We start from the raw sequence: 12808 nt of genomic DNA, 5'->3' as shown, positions 1-12808 counted from the left end.
AAGATGTCCTATAAAAGGATCACACCAAGGATTAACTTAAAGAATCCCAATGAGTGTTCACACAAAGATGTTTTACATTTGTAGATAGGGAAAGCTTGAACTTCCACGTGAGAGCAAATTTTGAAGTTAAGACCAAATTATAAGTGAAATATGAACAAGGTGGCAATGCTACTAAAGCCCTGCAAAAAGGTAATAACATGGGATACCACAACCTAACCCTAAAGTTCCAACTAAGTACAATTACCACTATAATTACACTTACTAACAACCTAAACAAGTCAACATGACTTTTCTCAAAAGAAAACCAAACCTAAACGAAACCGCCAAAAAATGTAAAATTCCAAGATAGACCTCTCACGTGAAGGTTAATTTGCAAGAACAACTATATTTATGCGCCCTCGAGCTTGGGTAGCGTTCGAGTTGCCCCTGCTGCCGGAGCTCTCATGCGATCTCCTATCAATGCTACCTGGAGCGTCTCCCCTTGCTCCGCTCTATGCTGCAGTATCGTTACCTTTGCCATGCTCCTTTTAGCAGCAGCAGCTTTCCCTACAGCTCCCAGCAAGAGCGCCATGGCTGCCACTGCAACGAAAATTCCTGCAGCAAACTTGACCGACCACTCGTCGGAGCTCTTCACCCGCCGGCCTATGGCTCCTGACGTGTTTTTGGGAGCTGGTGCCGGCGCTGGTACAGTGCGTGGAGTGGCAGTCAATGTGCGGATCTTTCTTGCCAAAGAGAAGAAGCCGGACCCGAGCCGTGTAGCGGTGCAGACATCCGGACGGACCGTTAGGTTGCTGATGGCCATAGTTTCACTGTATCCTTCGAAAAATGCACAAACCAGCGTGAGGTCCCGGGCAAATGAAGAGTAAGCTGGAACTTTGATAGGAATGGCCGTTCCAGTTGCGACAATGCTGAGCTTGGAATTAGCACCGTAGGCAAAGAGTCCAACTACAGGCGCAACAAGCTCATACATTGGCAAGGTCGGAAAGAGCGAGGAGTTGTTGAAATTCTCATAAACTAGCACCACTCTCTCCGGCAAGGGCTCCAACGTCACAGATTCGTGGGGAATGGAGAATTCGCCTATGACCACACCGTACTTCCTCAAGCTGCCACTCCTTAGACGCATAGCTTGAATCACACAGCCGCTCGGCATGCCGGCAAAGGAAACATTGTAGGCTTGACCTGTCTTACGATGGTGCAAGGAATTATCTAGCGCTTGCTGAATGGCTCGATCTAGCTGTTGCCGTCGCAGGCGGAGAGAGGGCGAGTCGAAGAGAGCTCCTGAGCTCGAGTGTAGAGGTTCGTTGGAAGAAATTGCGAGCACGAGAAAGAAGGCAAGGGAAAAGCAAAGATGAGCTAACCTTGTGGCCGAGGTAGCTATAGAGAGAGATGGGAGGAAATTATGGCCGTTTATCGGGAAAATGGGCAGCTCGTCGAATCTCTGGGATGGTTTTTTCGAGTTTGAAATCGGACCGAGAGGCGAGGGATGGATTGGTGGGTGCTCCATATGAGGAAAGTGCGTTAAGCCCAACTCATGGTGTGGAGGGGGGGAGGAGTGATGGAGGAAGAAGCTTGCTACGAAGCTCGAGTGCTGTAGCAAAAGAGTTGGGAGCGTGCTGCGAAGCTCGAGTGGTGTTGCAAAAGAGTTGGAGCAGGCGAATTATAGGAGGAGGTGCTTGCTGCATGAGGAATCTGTGCACACAAAGCATGTGGATATGGAGGGAAAGCAAGGTTGGGGTGGCGGGAGTGAGGAAGTATATTGTGGTGCGTGCGTAGTGGGAGCTGCCAAAGCTGCTGTAGACTCTGCTTCCGATCATTGAACAAATTGAGTGAGTAGGAAGACATGAGCAGCTTGTGTGGGGACTCATGAGCACGAGTGCCTCCTTTCGCATCCACCATCCTTTGCATCAAGTAGAATGCTTGGCTAGGCCACTTTATCTAACTGCTTAGAATGTGCAACATGGCTTACTAGATTTATAATTTAATTTTATTGTGCATTTTTGGCATGCCTAAGGCAAAGTCATAGAGTTTGTTTTGGGTTCTCTTATTGTAGGAATTGTGCACGGGCCTTAAAAGAATAAGAACGATTTGATAGAAGGCTTTAAGGGTTGTCATAATGTAAGGGTGAGGTGTGAAAGGAGAGTTGTCACATCTCATGGCCTTTGGTAGGCCTAAATTTTATGGAGGCTTGTATTTCTAAGTGTTGTTTAGCAATTTCTCTCGGAACTCCTATACTTGCTTACTTGATCGCAGCTTATTGTAGGGTTTTGGTGGTTTGTGTCGCGGTGCACAGCTGTTCTTTTCATCTTCAAATTTTCCCTCATATAGCTCCTCTACCACTTCACTTTCATCTTGGCATCTCCTCTCCTCTCTCTTCCCTTGAGGCTTCACGTCGGCTCACCGCTCGCCTCCCCTTCTTTCCATCCCTAGCTTCACCGCATCTCCACGTCGCCCCTCTCCCTTCAAAGATCATGGACAAAATCAAGATCTCATCCTCCTCCCTCCCATCTTTCATTTTGTACCACTTTTCATTGTTTTTATTTCTTTCGTAGCATTGCCAGCTTATAGTCAAGTAGTGTAGACACTAGTGGCAGGAAGTACACTAAGAACAAGATTCGCCATGGTTATAGTCTAGTGAAGGGTAAATCTCGGCACGAAATGCAGGACTTTCATGCTGCCTAGTTCAATGTCATAAAGTGATACATACGCTATGCCAATGAATGGTCGAAACAGGTTCTCTTTCCACTCATGGATCTCATTCGAAGTCATGGCTGGTATATCATCAATCGTGAGTCAATTGTGTGATGTAAATAACTCCATGCTAAAGGTGGTCTAGTGCTCTATGCTAGAGGCTTACTCGTGTATTGGCGAGAGTGTCTACCCATGAGGACAGTGTAAAAATTGCCACTGAGGGCTTATGCTAAATGGTCAAAGCCCAGTCATGTGAGAACACGTGTATGCCAAAGATCAAGCCCATAGCGAAGTGATGACAACTGTGTGTTGAAAGTAGCCAAGAGGTTGTACAATGCTAATGGATATGTGTAGGAACCAATGCCAAAAAATAGTCAATAAGTATGATTGTACATGGGTGGTATCTACACGTACAAGATGAATGTAACAATCTTGAATCTGAGGTCAAAGATCATGCTACCAAGTGTCATATTGAAGTGTTGAAGTACCGAATGCCAAGAGACTGAGTTGGTATAAGATGTGGGAGTGTGTCAAATATCAGATCTGAGAGATTTTGGAAGTGAATCGTAGAGGAGAAGAGGCTCTACAAGAAGAGCTAATGATACCTCACAAGGGAGGGCTTGTGCTCTCTCATGAAAACTATCTCAATGGAGGATGCCTCACACAAGGAGGGCTTAATGCCTTGAAAAGATGCAAGGGCATGGGAGCACTTGGTGCTTTGATACCATGATAAAGTGGGTAGGGAGGGAGGGAGGGAGGGGGGGGACACATAGAGAGAGAGAGAGAGAGACGTGTGCATGTGATATAGTTTTCTGTACACTATATTTTATTGACCATAAACATGAATATATACATGAGAACCCCTTAGGGTTAGGGTTTTCCCTTAAGGTATGGTGCAGTTTACACCATCCTCAATAGTACAGACCCATGAGCTCGGACTGGTTACCATATATGATGGTCAATTGGGACACAACGTGGTATGCATTACTTGCAACGGAATCTATTTGACAATATCATAAATGAGGTATGGCTTGAGTACACTCTGGGCAATGTAATGTTGTTACAATTGCATAAACATGGTCAAAGTGAGGCAGGGCACCCAACAGCTCGAATTCATTCTACTTTGATGTCTTTGAAATTGGGCATGAACTTTGGGAGGAGGCATTGATGTTGTGTGTGTTTGAGGCAGGTTGGGTTTGATTTGATGCTCCCTAGGGCATCAAGCTACTTATGAAGCTCGCTTTGGATCACTAGAGGGAATGGGATGTCAAATCTAGTGACTGGTTAGATTGGCGTAATTGGTGGAACTATCAAGGTGACTGCCTGTCCTTCGAGTGCCTTGAATATTGGCTATGGCGATTGATGAACAACAACCCAAACCAGTTGATCGTCTATGTTTTACCCATCCCCAAGTCATGGGTGTTCTTGTGCCTACTCAAGGCCATATCAATATCCTAATGGAGCTTTGCAAGCACCTTTTAACTAGCGGATGTGCCGTCACCTTCACCAACACCATTTCAATCACTTTCATATTTTCAAGCCACAAAACATTCTGCCTCCTACAAAAGTGAATGCAAGCAATCATGAAAGCGTATTAGAGGATATACAATATGATCCCATGTAAGGCTCCGAATCTAGGAATTGTGAACAATAGTAACGACCATTTGATTAATCTTTTGTGGCCAAATTCAGGGATTCTAGAGCTATCCTTTATCTACAAGGGACATCGACGAAACTTTCCACTAATTCTAAGCCAAGCACAGAACAAGAGGCCATTGAAACGAAAGGAGGTTTTGTAAGCAGGCTGACAAGTAGTTACATTATCTTGGTTTCAGGACACTATGGATGGAATTTTGAAGGTAAAGGCTCTTGAGTCTCAAATTTGCTTCCAAACAATCAATTAGTGCCTGTGAATGAGAAAGTGTGATTGGCGAACTTCCTAAATTATATTTTTTGACATTGTCAAGGAACAATCATAGGTTCAATGACATTCATATTCAATGTGATATTCTAAAGGATTATGTTGAATTTTTTTCGTTTCTCTAAAACTCAAACTCTCATTTTGTTTCTGCATTTATATCTTTTAATCAGACAATTCTCAAAATGACCACCACCCCTTCTTTGGTGCCTATTGCAGGTGATGAATAACCAGAAAGCTATGGATCTTATTTAAAAGGTCAAATTAAATCCTAAAGAGTGATTACCATGGGATTCAAAGAAGAGATGTGGGCTTGTATAGCTAAATTGTGTCAAATCACAATTCAAAACAACATTAGTACACTTAAACATATGGTCCTTATATAATTCATCTTGATAACCAAGTGTTTTTCTTGTTTGCCCTCTCTACTGCACACCCATGTGGGTCTCTTGGATACAAGTAGGCACGAGTTCACTCCTTTCCTTTTGTGTCCAAATCTCTTGTGTGTCTCAGCTCACTCCTTCATTGGACAAAGGCATGGCTCCCATAGTGCCAACATTCCCCCCTTTTCTCTCGGTCCTCCAAAGTTTCCTTAAGTCATGTCTATTATCGAGACTCACACAAAAGATACCAACCAACTCCATTGCTTCCCATGCATCACTAGTTTCAAATCACTATTTTGGTTGTTGATTACAATGGAGGTCTTGAGTTTGACTACATGCAATAGGTAGTAGCAAGATGCAAAGGATGCACACATGACCCTTAACTAAAAAGTAGGTCTTTCACAAATCCACTATCACTCTCCAAGTGAATGGAAGAGGGTAAAGGCAAGAGAGTCAAAAATATATGTCTCGGGTTGTGGACCAAGATAGAGTTCTTAAATTGGCAAGGTGCTCAAGGGAAAGTCCGCTATCTTAACTATCTTACAATGCAAGAAGATAAAGTCAATGGCCAAAGTTTGAAGAATAGGTCAACATGGTACAATAGACTCATAATAGAGTGAAAAAGAGTCCTTCACTAATATAAATAAGGAACGAGAGAAGGAGAAGAGGAACATCTACTTGAATACTCACCTTTTATGATGCAATCATTTAACAACTTCAAAAGGATCAAAAAGGGAACTAGATCAGTATGGAAGTTCTCATCAAATAGATACCCTTTATGCCCTCCATTGGAGAAGAAATATGTGGAGGGTGATGATGCATCATGACAAATGACCAAAAAAGGCTTCAAGCGCCCAAGATAAATAGGTGATATGGAAAGGGAATTGTCCATAGGCAAGTAAAGATTGTCCTTCAGAAGGAATCAAAGAAATAACGGAGAGTTGATAATTGGCATGTGCTAAGAAGGGGTCTTCATTTGCAATAACCTAAAAGTTAGAGATTACTATGTAGAGACACTAGACTAGTGGACATGTCTTAGTTCTCAAAACATTGCCAAAGAGGGCTTTAAAAGTGGAGTGGTCTTTTTCTCTTCATGCTTATTTGTTCTGTCAAAAACCATTGATCGTTCCACCAAATGCATGTACCAGAAAAGTCTTCCATAAGGGACTCTTGATCTCAAAAGATTTTCTTTGACTTTACACTCAACTGATACTATGACATGACACTTGAAAGATGATGCACACACAAAAATCAATGCTAGACTCAACTTAAAAGATCACACCAAACCAAATCTTTGATTACACACTATTGGAATATATAGCAAAACTAAATCTAGAACAATGAAGGGATGGTGAGGATCCTACATGCCTCCTCAGAGGAATTCAATGGGTTCATATGTGCTCGCTCAAGCTTATCTTTGTAAGGCCTCTCATTGTGTGACTTCTCCATGTTGCTCCAATCTCTTCAAAATCCCTACCTAGAATCAATAGTCTTAATGAGACTTTTGTAGCTTCGGGGAAGTGTACCCAACACTAATCGCCAATTTAGTAATCACTGATGGCATTATTCTTTGACCTAGGGATTATTTCCTATACATTTAACTCTATTGCCAATACACTTACCATTTCTGCCTACTAAATGATAAATACCGAATGAGAACATGGTATTACCACCTAATCCATGAAAAATATTACCATTGATATTGTAAATAGTATCATTAGTTCTATTGCTATTACCATAGATAAGAGTACTATTAACAATAGTAATATGAATAGTATTTCTTGTGTTAATAATATTACTAATTGTAGTACTACCACCACAACTATAAAGCAAGCCCACCGGTCCATTTTTATTGCTTTGTCTTTGAGAGGTTATTTCCTCTCTTATCTTAAACCCACTCTAGGACTTGGCTGGGGGAGTCATTCTTGGTTCTTGCACTTACAAGGTAGGGGGTCAGATGTGACTTCTTCTTAGGTGCAAGCCCTTGGAATCTCTCAAGGAGAGGTTTTTTTACCATTTTTTTAACTGCTTATATGCCATATAAAATGATTTCTATATCATGTGGCATGCATTGAAAGCATGCTATGAGACATGCCCACTATCATGCATGCACTTCTATGTTTGGAACTTAAATTGTTTGATACATTCATGCATGTCCCCCCATCATGCGTGCACTTTTGCATTTGTAATTTAAATAGTTCAATACATTCATGCATGTTTCATATGTCTATTCCAGGTGGATATAAGGGCCATAGAAAGTGAATTTCAATGGGTTATGCATTCTATCATTATATAGGCCAGGTCAGTTGGTGCTCAGGTCGGTGGTAGACTAAACCACCCCCTATTGGGAAATCCATACCATCAAATTGGGGGATCTAGCCCACAAACCCTTGCCAAGGGGGCTAGCAATGATGCCCTACCCCCAGGCCCTAGCTAATTCTCATACTTCTAATCATCAAGCCACACTTGTCCTCGATCCAATGTTTAAATTAGGAATTGCTAGGCATCCATGCTACTCAATTCCTTCTCCGCATAAAGGGAGGGCTTACAAAGTAGAGCTAGCCACTACCCACGTAGTTACATGGGAGTGGAGCATTGATTTATAACACCCCCCTCAATGTCCATTGAATGTGAACTGCCTCTTTGATTCGATGCTAAGTTGATGAAAATGCCACTCTAGAAAATATCAACCAAGAGCCTTCAAGAAGACATCTACACTATTCTCTATGGTTGGTCAATAGACCAACTCGACCTCTCCATCCATGGTGAGCTCATGCACAAAGTGATACTGAATGTCAATATGTTTGATGCAAGCATGGAATATAGTACTCTATGCAATCTCCACACAGCTCTTCTTATCATGATGTAGCTTTGTTGGTTGTGCCTACACTACTTCTGTGTCTCCCAAAATCCTCCTCAACCAGACTGCCTCATAAGAAGCAAAGCAAGCTGCTTTGTACTCAATCTTAGTAGTCAGCCTTAGTAGAAGAAAGAGCAACAATAGGTTGCTTCTTACTGATCCATGAGATAATTCGAGATCCAAGTGAAAAACAATATCCTATCACTAATCTCATCCTATCCATGTATTTTTCCCAATCCAAAAAACAAAATCTAGCCAAAGTCTTGCCCTTGGCATAAGTGCTACCATACTCCAAAATGTGTGTGTGTGTGCATGCGTGTGCATGTGCGTGTGTGCGTGCATGCGTGCTGCTACCATACTCCAAAGTACCTTTGATGTACTTAAACATCTTCATCCCAACTTTCCAATGATTCTTCTGGGGCTTTGTGGAAAACTTTCTCAATGCACCAACAGCATAGTTGAGATGTCCGATCATGTGTTTCATAAATAATGTAAATCCCCATGAGCCTTCTATATCTAGACTCAATCACCAATGGAGAAGAATCTTCTCATGAGAGCTTTGTAGCAACCTTCATAGGGGTGCCCACTACTTTGTATTCATACATTCTAAATGCCTTTAGAATTTCTCCTACATACTTTTACTATGAGATGAAGATTTAATTTAGCTCTTGCCAAACCTCAAATCCTAAATAGAAAAAGGTTTGTCATCTCAAACACTCTACTCAACATCTCTTACATTTGAGAGGTCTTGATTTCATGGCTCCTTGTGATGACATGGTCACCCACATAAAGGACAATCACCATATACTTGCCTTACTCAACAAAAACACATAAATTAGCATCTAAAGGGCTTCTAATAAAATCATCGCTCATAAAGTAAGTGTCAATCCACTAGTACCATGCACATGGGGCCTGTTTTAGCCCCTAAAGTGCCTTGCTAAGTTCGTAAACTTTCCCTTATAATTTGGGATATCAAAACTTGGTGTTTATTCCATGTACACCTCTTCCTTGCGATTTCCATTTAGAAAGGTAGACTTGATGTCCATTTGCAAGATTGGCCACACTTCTTGCATTGCTAAGGGCGAGATAGGGGTGAAATGAGCTTTGAGGGAATATGGTTCTTGATAGTTGAATCCTTCAACTTGTGCAAATCCTATTTCCATGAGTTGGGACTTGTACTTATCCAATGAGTCACCACATTTATACTATCTTTGTACATCCACTTGGTGCCAATGACCTTGCATTTCTGTGGAAGATCCATAAGGTCCCAAGTGTGGCTCTTCATGAATTCATACTATCTTGTATCTTGTGTGCTAGGTTGAACTTTGGTTGTCTTATTTCCCTTGATGGTCATGTCTACTACTTCTTCCTCACCTCGTGCACTTGATTTCCCACTTTTATGGTTTTTCCCTTGTTTCATTTCTCTGTGAAGATTTTTCTTTCTCTTTTCTTTTCTCTTGAATTGTATTTGTCTTTGATGCCTTCCCAATTTTTGGATCAACTATTGTTACAATCTCTTCATCCTTGTTTGAGAATATGTCCTTGTCCATATCCATCTTTAGTTCTTTTCTCCTTTTTGAAGCTTTTTTTATTGTGTTTCTTTCTCACAACCTACCCTAGGACCTTTTACCCTTTGAGTTCTTCTCCCTTTTCTTTCTTATATTTCCTAATATGAGCATGGCTAGGTAATCTATAAGATCCCCCCTTGCCAATTGAATTACTAGAAAAGACATTACTTTCCATTGTAAGTGGCTTATTTTCCTTCAATGCACCTTTTATGCTCTAAATTTCTCTCCCTTCTCATAGCAAGGGGCATATTGAGAATGTGCATGTGGGATTCCTAATGGTCGGCCACACAAATGAGGATGCGATCAAATTGTGTGTTTCATTTTTACCAACTAATGAATGACTTTGTTGAGAGCTCTTTCTTTTCTCTGGTGCCATACTTATGCAAGAGATACCAAAACTTAAAAGCTTTATTGAAGGGTATATATGTGATTGGATAGATGCATTGGTTGTGGACTAAGAAGCCTGTATAGTTTTGCTTTTTTGTTAGATGTGGCATTCCTATAATGGAATATATGATGAATCCCCCAACAAAGACATGGAAACCAGAAACCACGAGAAGGAATACAACTATGGAAGACCTTGATGGTCATCCTATGAAGACATGGAAGCCACAAGAAGGAATATGACTATAGAAGCAAGATCTTGACGGTCATGCTATGCTACAGAAAAGAAATTGATGTACAGTAACACTCCTGGATACTCTCAAGGATCAAAACACCATCATGGATGGTTTAAAAAAGTGCCTTAGTTTTTGGAAAAGATCTATAAAAGCAAAAATGTCAACCCATCCTTCAAAAACTTCATCTCTTCTAATATTGCATATTGGGAGAAAATTACAAATGTACCTGATTCAAATGGTAGCATTAGTAACAACACACAATTGATGGATGGTTTTTGGCCCCAAAAGATTGGGTGGATGATGATGTGGAATATCCTAATGATTTAAAAGTGGAACACGATGATGATAAACACTACTATGGGTCAGTCAAATGGAAACCAAACGTTGCTTTCAAGCCTCACATGGATGTACATAAAGACCAATTGGGTCTAGTGTGGCCACATAAGAAGATATATCCAATTTGGTTAGGCTCTACACATTCTAATGTTGATTAAGACAAAGATTCACCAAATTGTATGAAGTTATTAGTCCAATATTGGGCTCTAATAGTCAAGTTTAATATTTCTATTGTACAAAAATACAAGGATTGCTCGATAAAACAATGGAGAAGCAACCCTTGTGATCCATTATGAGCAAATATTGGTAATACTATGGATTTACAGGCCATGCTGATATTTAAATTTGTTAAAGGCCATGAAAAATCTTCACAAAGTAATAGAAAGTGCACAAGAAAACTTGGAATTAGGGGGTGATACCAACAAGAAAGGCTTAGTTAATGAATAGAAGTCTTGTAATAAGTTGCTCTATAACCTCTTTCCCAACCTTTTTCCCAAGTAGGGTTATATTGCAAATGTAAAAACCTATATTAAATGTAATATGAGTTGCCATCATTAGTCAAAATCATAATTTTGAACTTGACACTTATAAATTTGAATGAGTCACTTTGTTATTCCAAAATTTATATAGTATGTACTATTTGATTGTTAGACTTTTCAATGTATTTCCAACCATGTGCTTTATTCTCATGTGACGTCAGCAATTTAACATATAAAAATGCAACGTGCAACTCAAAATGTCCTATTTGTTAATATGATATTATTTTAAATGTTAAAGAAATCAAGATCAAAAGTAAAAGATAATGATCAATAAGAAAGAGAAGGCAATGTAGAAGAAGAAGAACCTAAAGGAACTATGGAAACCTATAATTAGATGAAGAAATTCAATTTCAATGACAAATTACATAAAAAAACCAGCAAGGCATGGCTAACTAAACTATGCAAAAAAGGTAAATTCAATATGAATAAGGAAAACAAAGGGTAATTCACTCCTTAGAACTAACCATGTGCAATAATAAGAAAGTCTATGGCCTACAAGTATGATGAACTAAGTTACATGATCTTAATAGGCAAAACTCATACTCTCTTAATACTCGATCAAGTCTCAAAATATAGCACAAGTCTCAAAATAACTAAACCTATATTAAAAAAGGGATTCTCCTCACTTAACCTTGCATATTCTCTCCATGTATATTGTGTAGGTTTTGGTACCATTCTTGTACTATATAAGAATCACTTACATCTAGGGTTTGTATCTTGCTCCTATCTCTAGAGTCCGTATCTCACTTCTCTCTTAGAGTTCCTTCAACTAACGTGTAGTTGTAAGCCTACCATGTGAGATCTATGCCCAACACATGAGTCTTGCATGAATCGGTCTCATGGTCTACATAGGTTATAGTTCCTTACTTTCATCAAGACTTGGGAGAAAGGAACATGACATCTACACACAACATTTAAACATTGTATGAGTAGTTCTCATAGCCTCTACATGTTGAGCACCTACCACATGATGTTTAAGTATAAAAAAACATATAAAAATTGTGCATTGAATGATTAGTTATGCATTCAATGTGCTTCTCTAACATTTAGATGGATATTGGGGGGAAACAAGAGCACTCATATAGAGGGTACAAGTAGCATGCACAAGTGCATAGTCACAAAATGAAGAACAACATTTCATACACACGTTTCTTGCCTACATGTGAGGATGGGATTGAGTGTATTCTAGGTTGAGGCTAGGGCAAAAAGGGTATTGATTTAAGAAAGATGACATGTGAGTCAAGAAATATGTCAAGTGAGAGGAAAAGGTCTCTAAGAGGAAATTAACATGGTAGTCGTTAGCCATTTATTTGTCAATTAGGTTGACTAGATGCCTTATTTGACTAGGTCTTGCAAAGGTGAAGGGAAAAATAATTCAAGGATGAAGAGGATGATAACAATAATGATATGCAAACTAACTATATTATGGCATAATTTCTTTCCATGGACAACAACCTCATAGCCTCTTTCACCATCAACAACAACATCCTAGCTCAATATAGCAGCATTGACATGCAAAGATCTAATATTGGTTGATTGGCTTCAAAGCTATCAAGCTTACATAGGGTGAAGAGCTTGCACCATAGGTTTTCTAAGCTACATAGCAATGATTTGGCCATGACATCCAAATAGTAGATGCTAGGGTAGGTACTCCATATCAAGCTTTGCAAATGTGAAGGACTTGTACCATAGGTTAGCCATGACATCCAAATAGTAGATGTTAGGGTAGGTACCAAATATCTATCATGTGATTATTGTGTATTCTTTAATTAGGTCTACGATACTCCAAGGAAATGTGCAATTTCACCTTGCCTTTATGTGTGTAAGGACTCTCATTAGGTCATTACCATATTGCCCCTCCTAAGGTACTGTGACCACCATCTTGTGGCATGTGTA

The 12808-nt window shown here is 40.0% G+C and overlaps 1 protein-coding gene across 1 annotated transcript; it reads right to left on the bottom strand.

The window, feature by feature from the left end:
* Window positions 1–168: 168 nt before the first annotated feature.
* LOC147895814 (uncharacterized) lies at window positions 169–1352 on the bottom strand. Its single transcript, XM_087383162.1, has one exon. It carries the CDS (start codon window positions 1148–1150, stop codon window positions 389–391), a length of 762 nt encoding a protein of 253 aa, XP_087239288.1. The 5' UTR covers window positions 1151–1352; the 3' UTR covers window positions 169–388.
* Window positions 1353–12808: the final 11456 nt, after the last annotated feature.

Source organism: Dipteris shenzhenensis, chromosome 12 (genome assembly GCF_047967505.1).
Source record: "Dipteris shenzhenensis isolate YYH24624 ecotype China chromosome 12, Dip_SZ_1.0, whole genome shotgun sequence".
Classification (NCBI taxonomy): domain Eukaryota; kingdom Viridiplantae; phylum Streptophyta; class Polypodiopsida; order Gleicheniales; family Dipteridaceae; genus Dipteris; species Dipteris shenzhenensis.
Note: the sequence above shows the minus strand (reverse complement) of the source record. Positions and strands in the feature narration are given on the sequence as shown.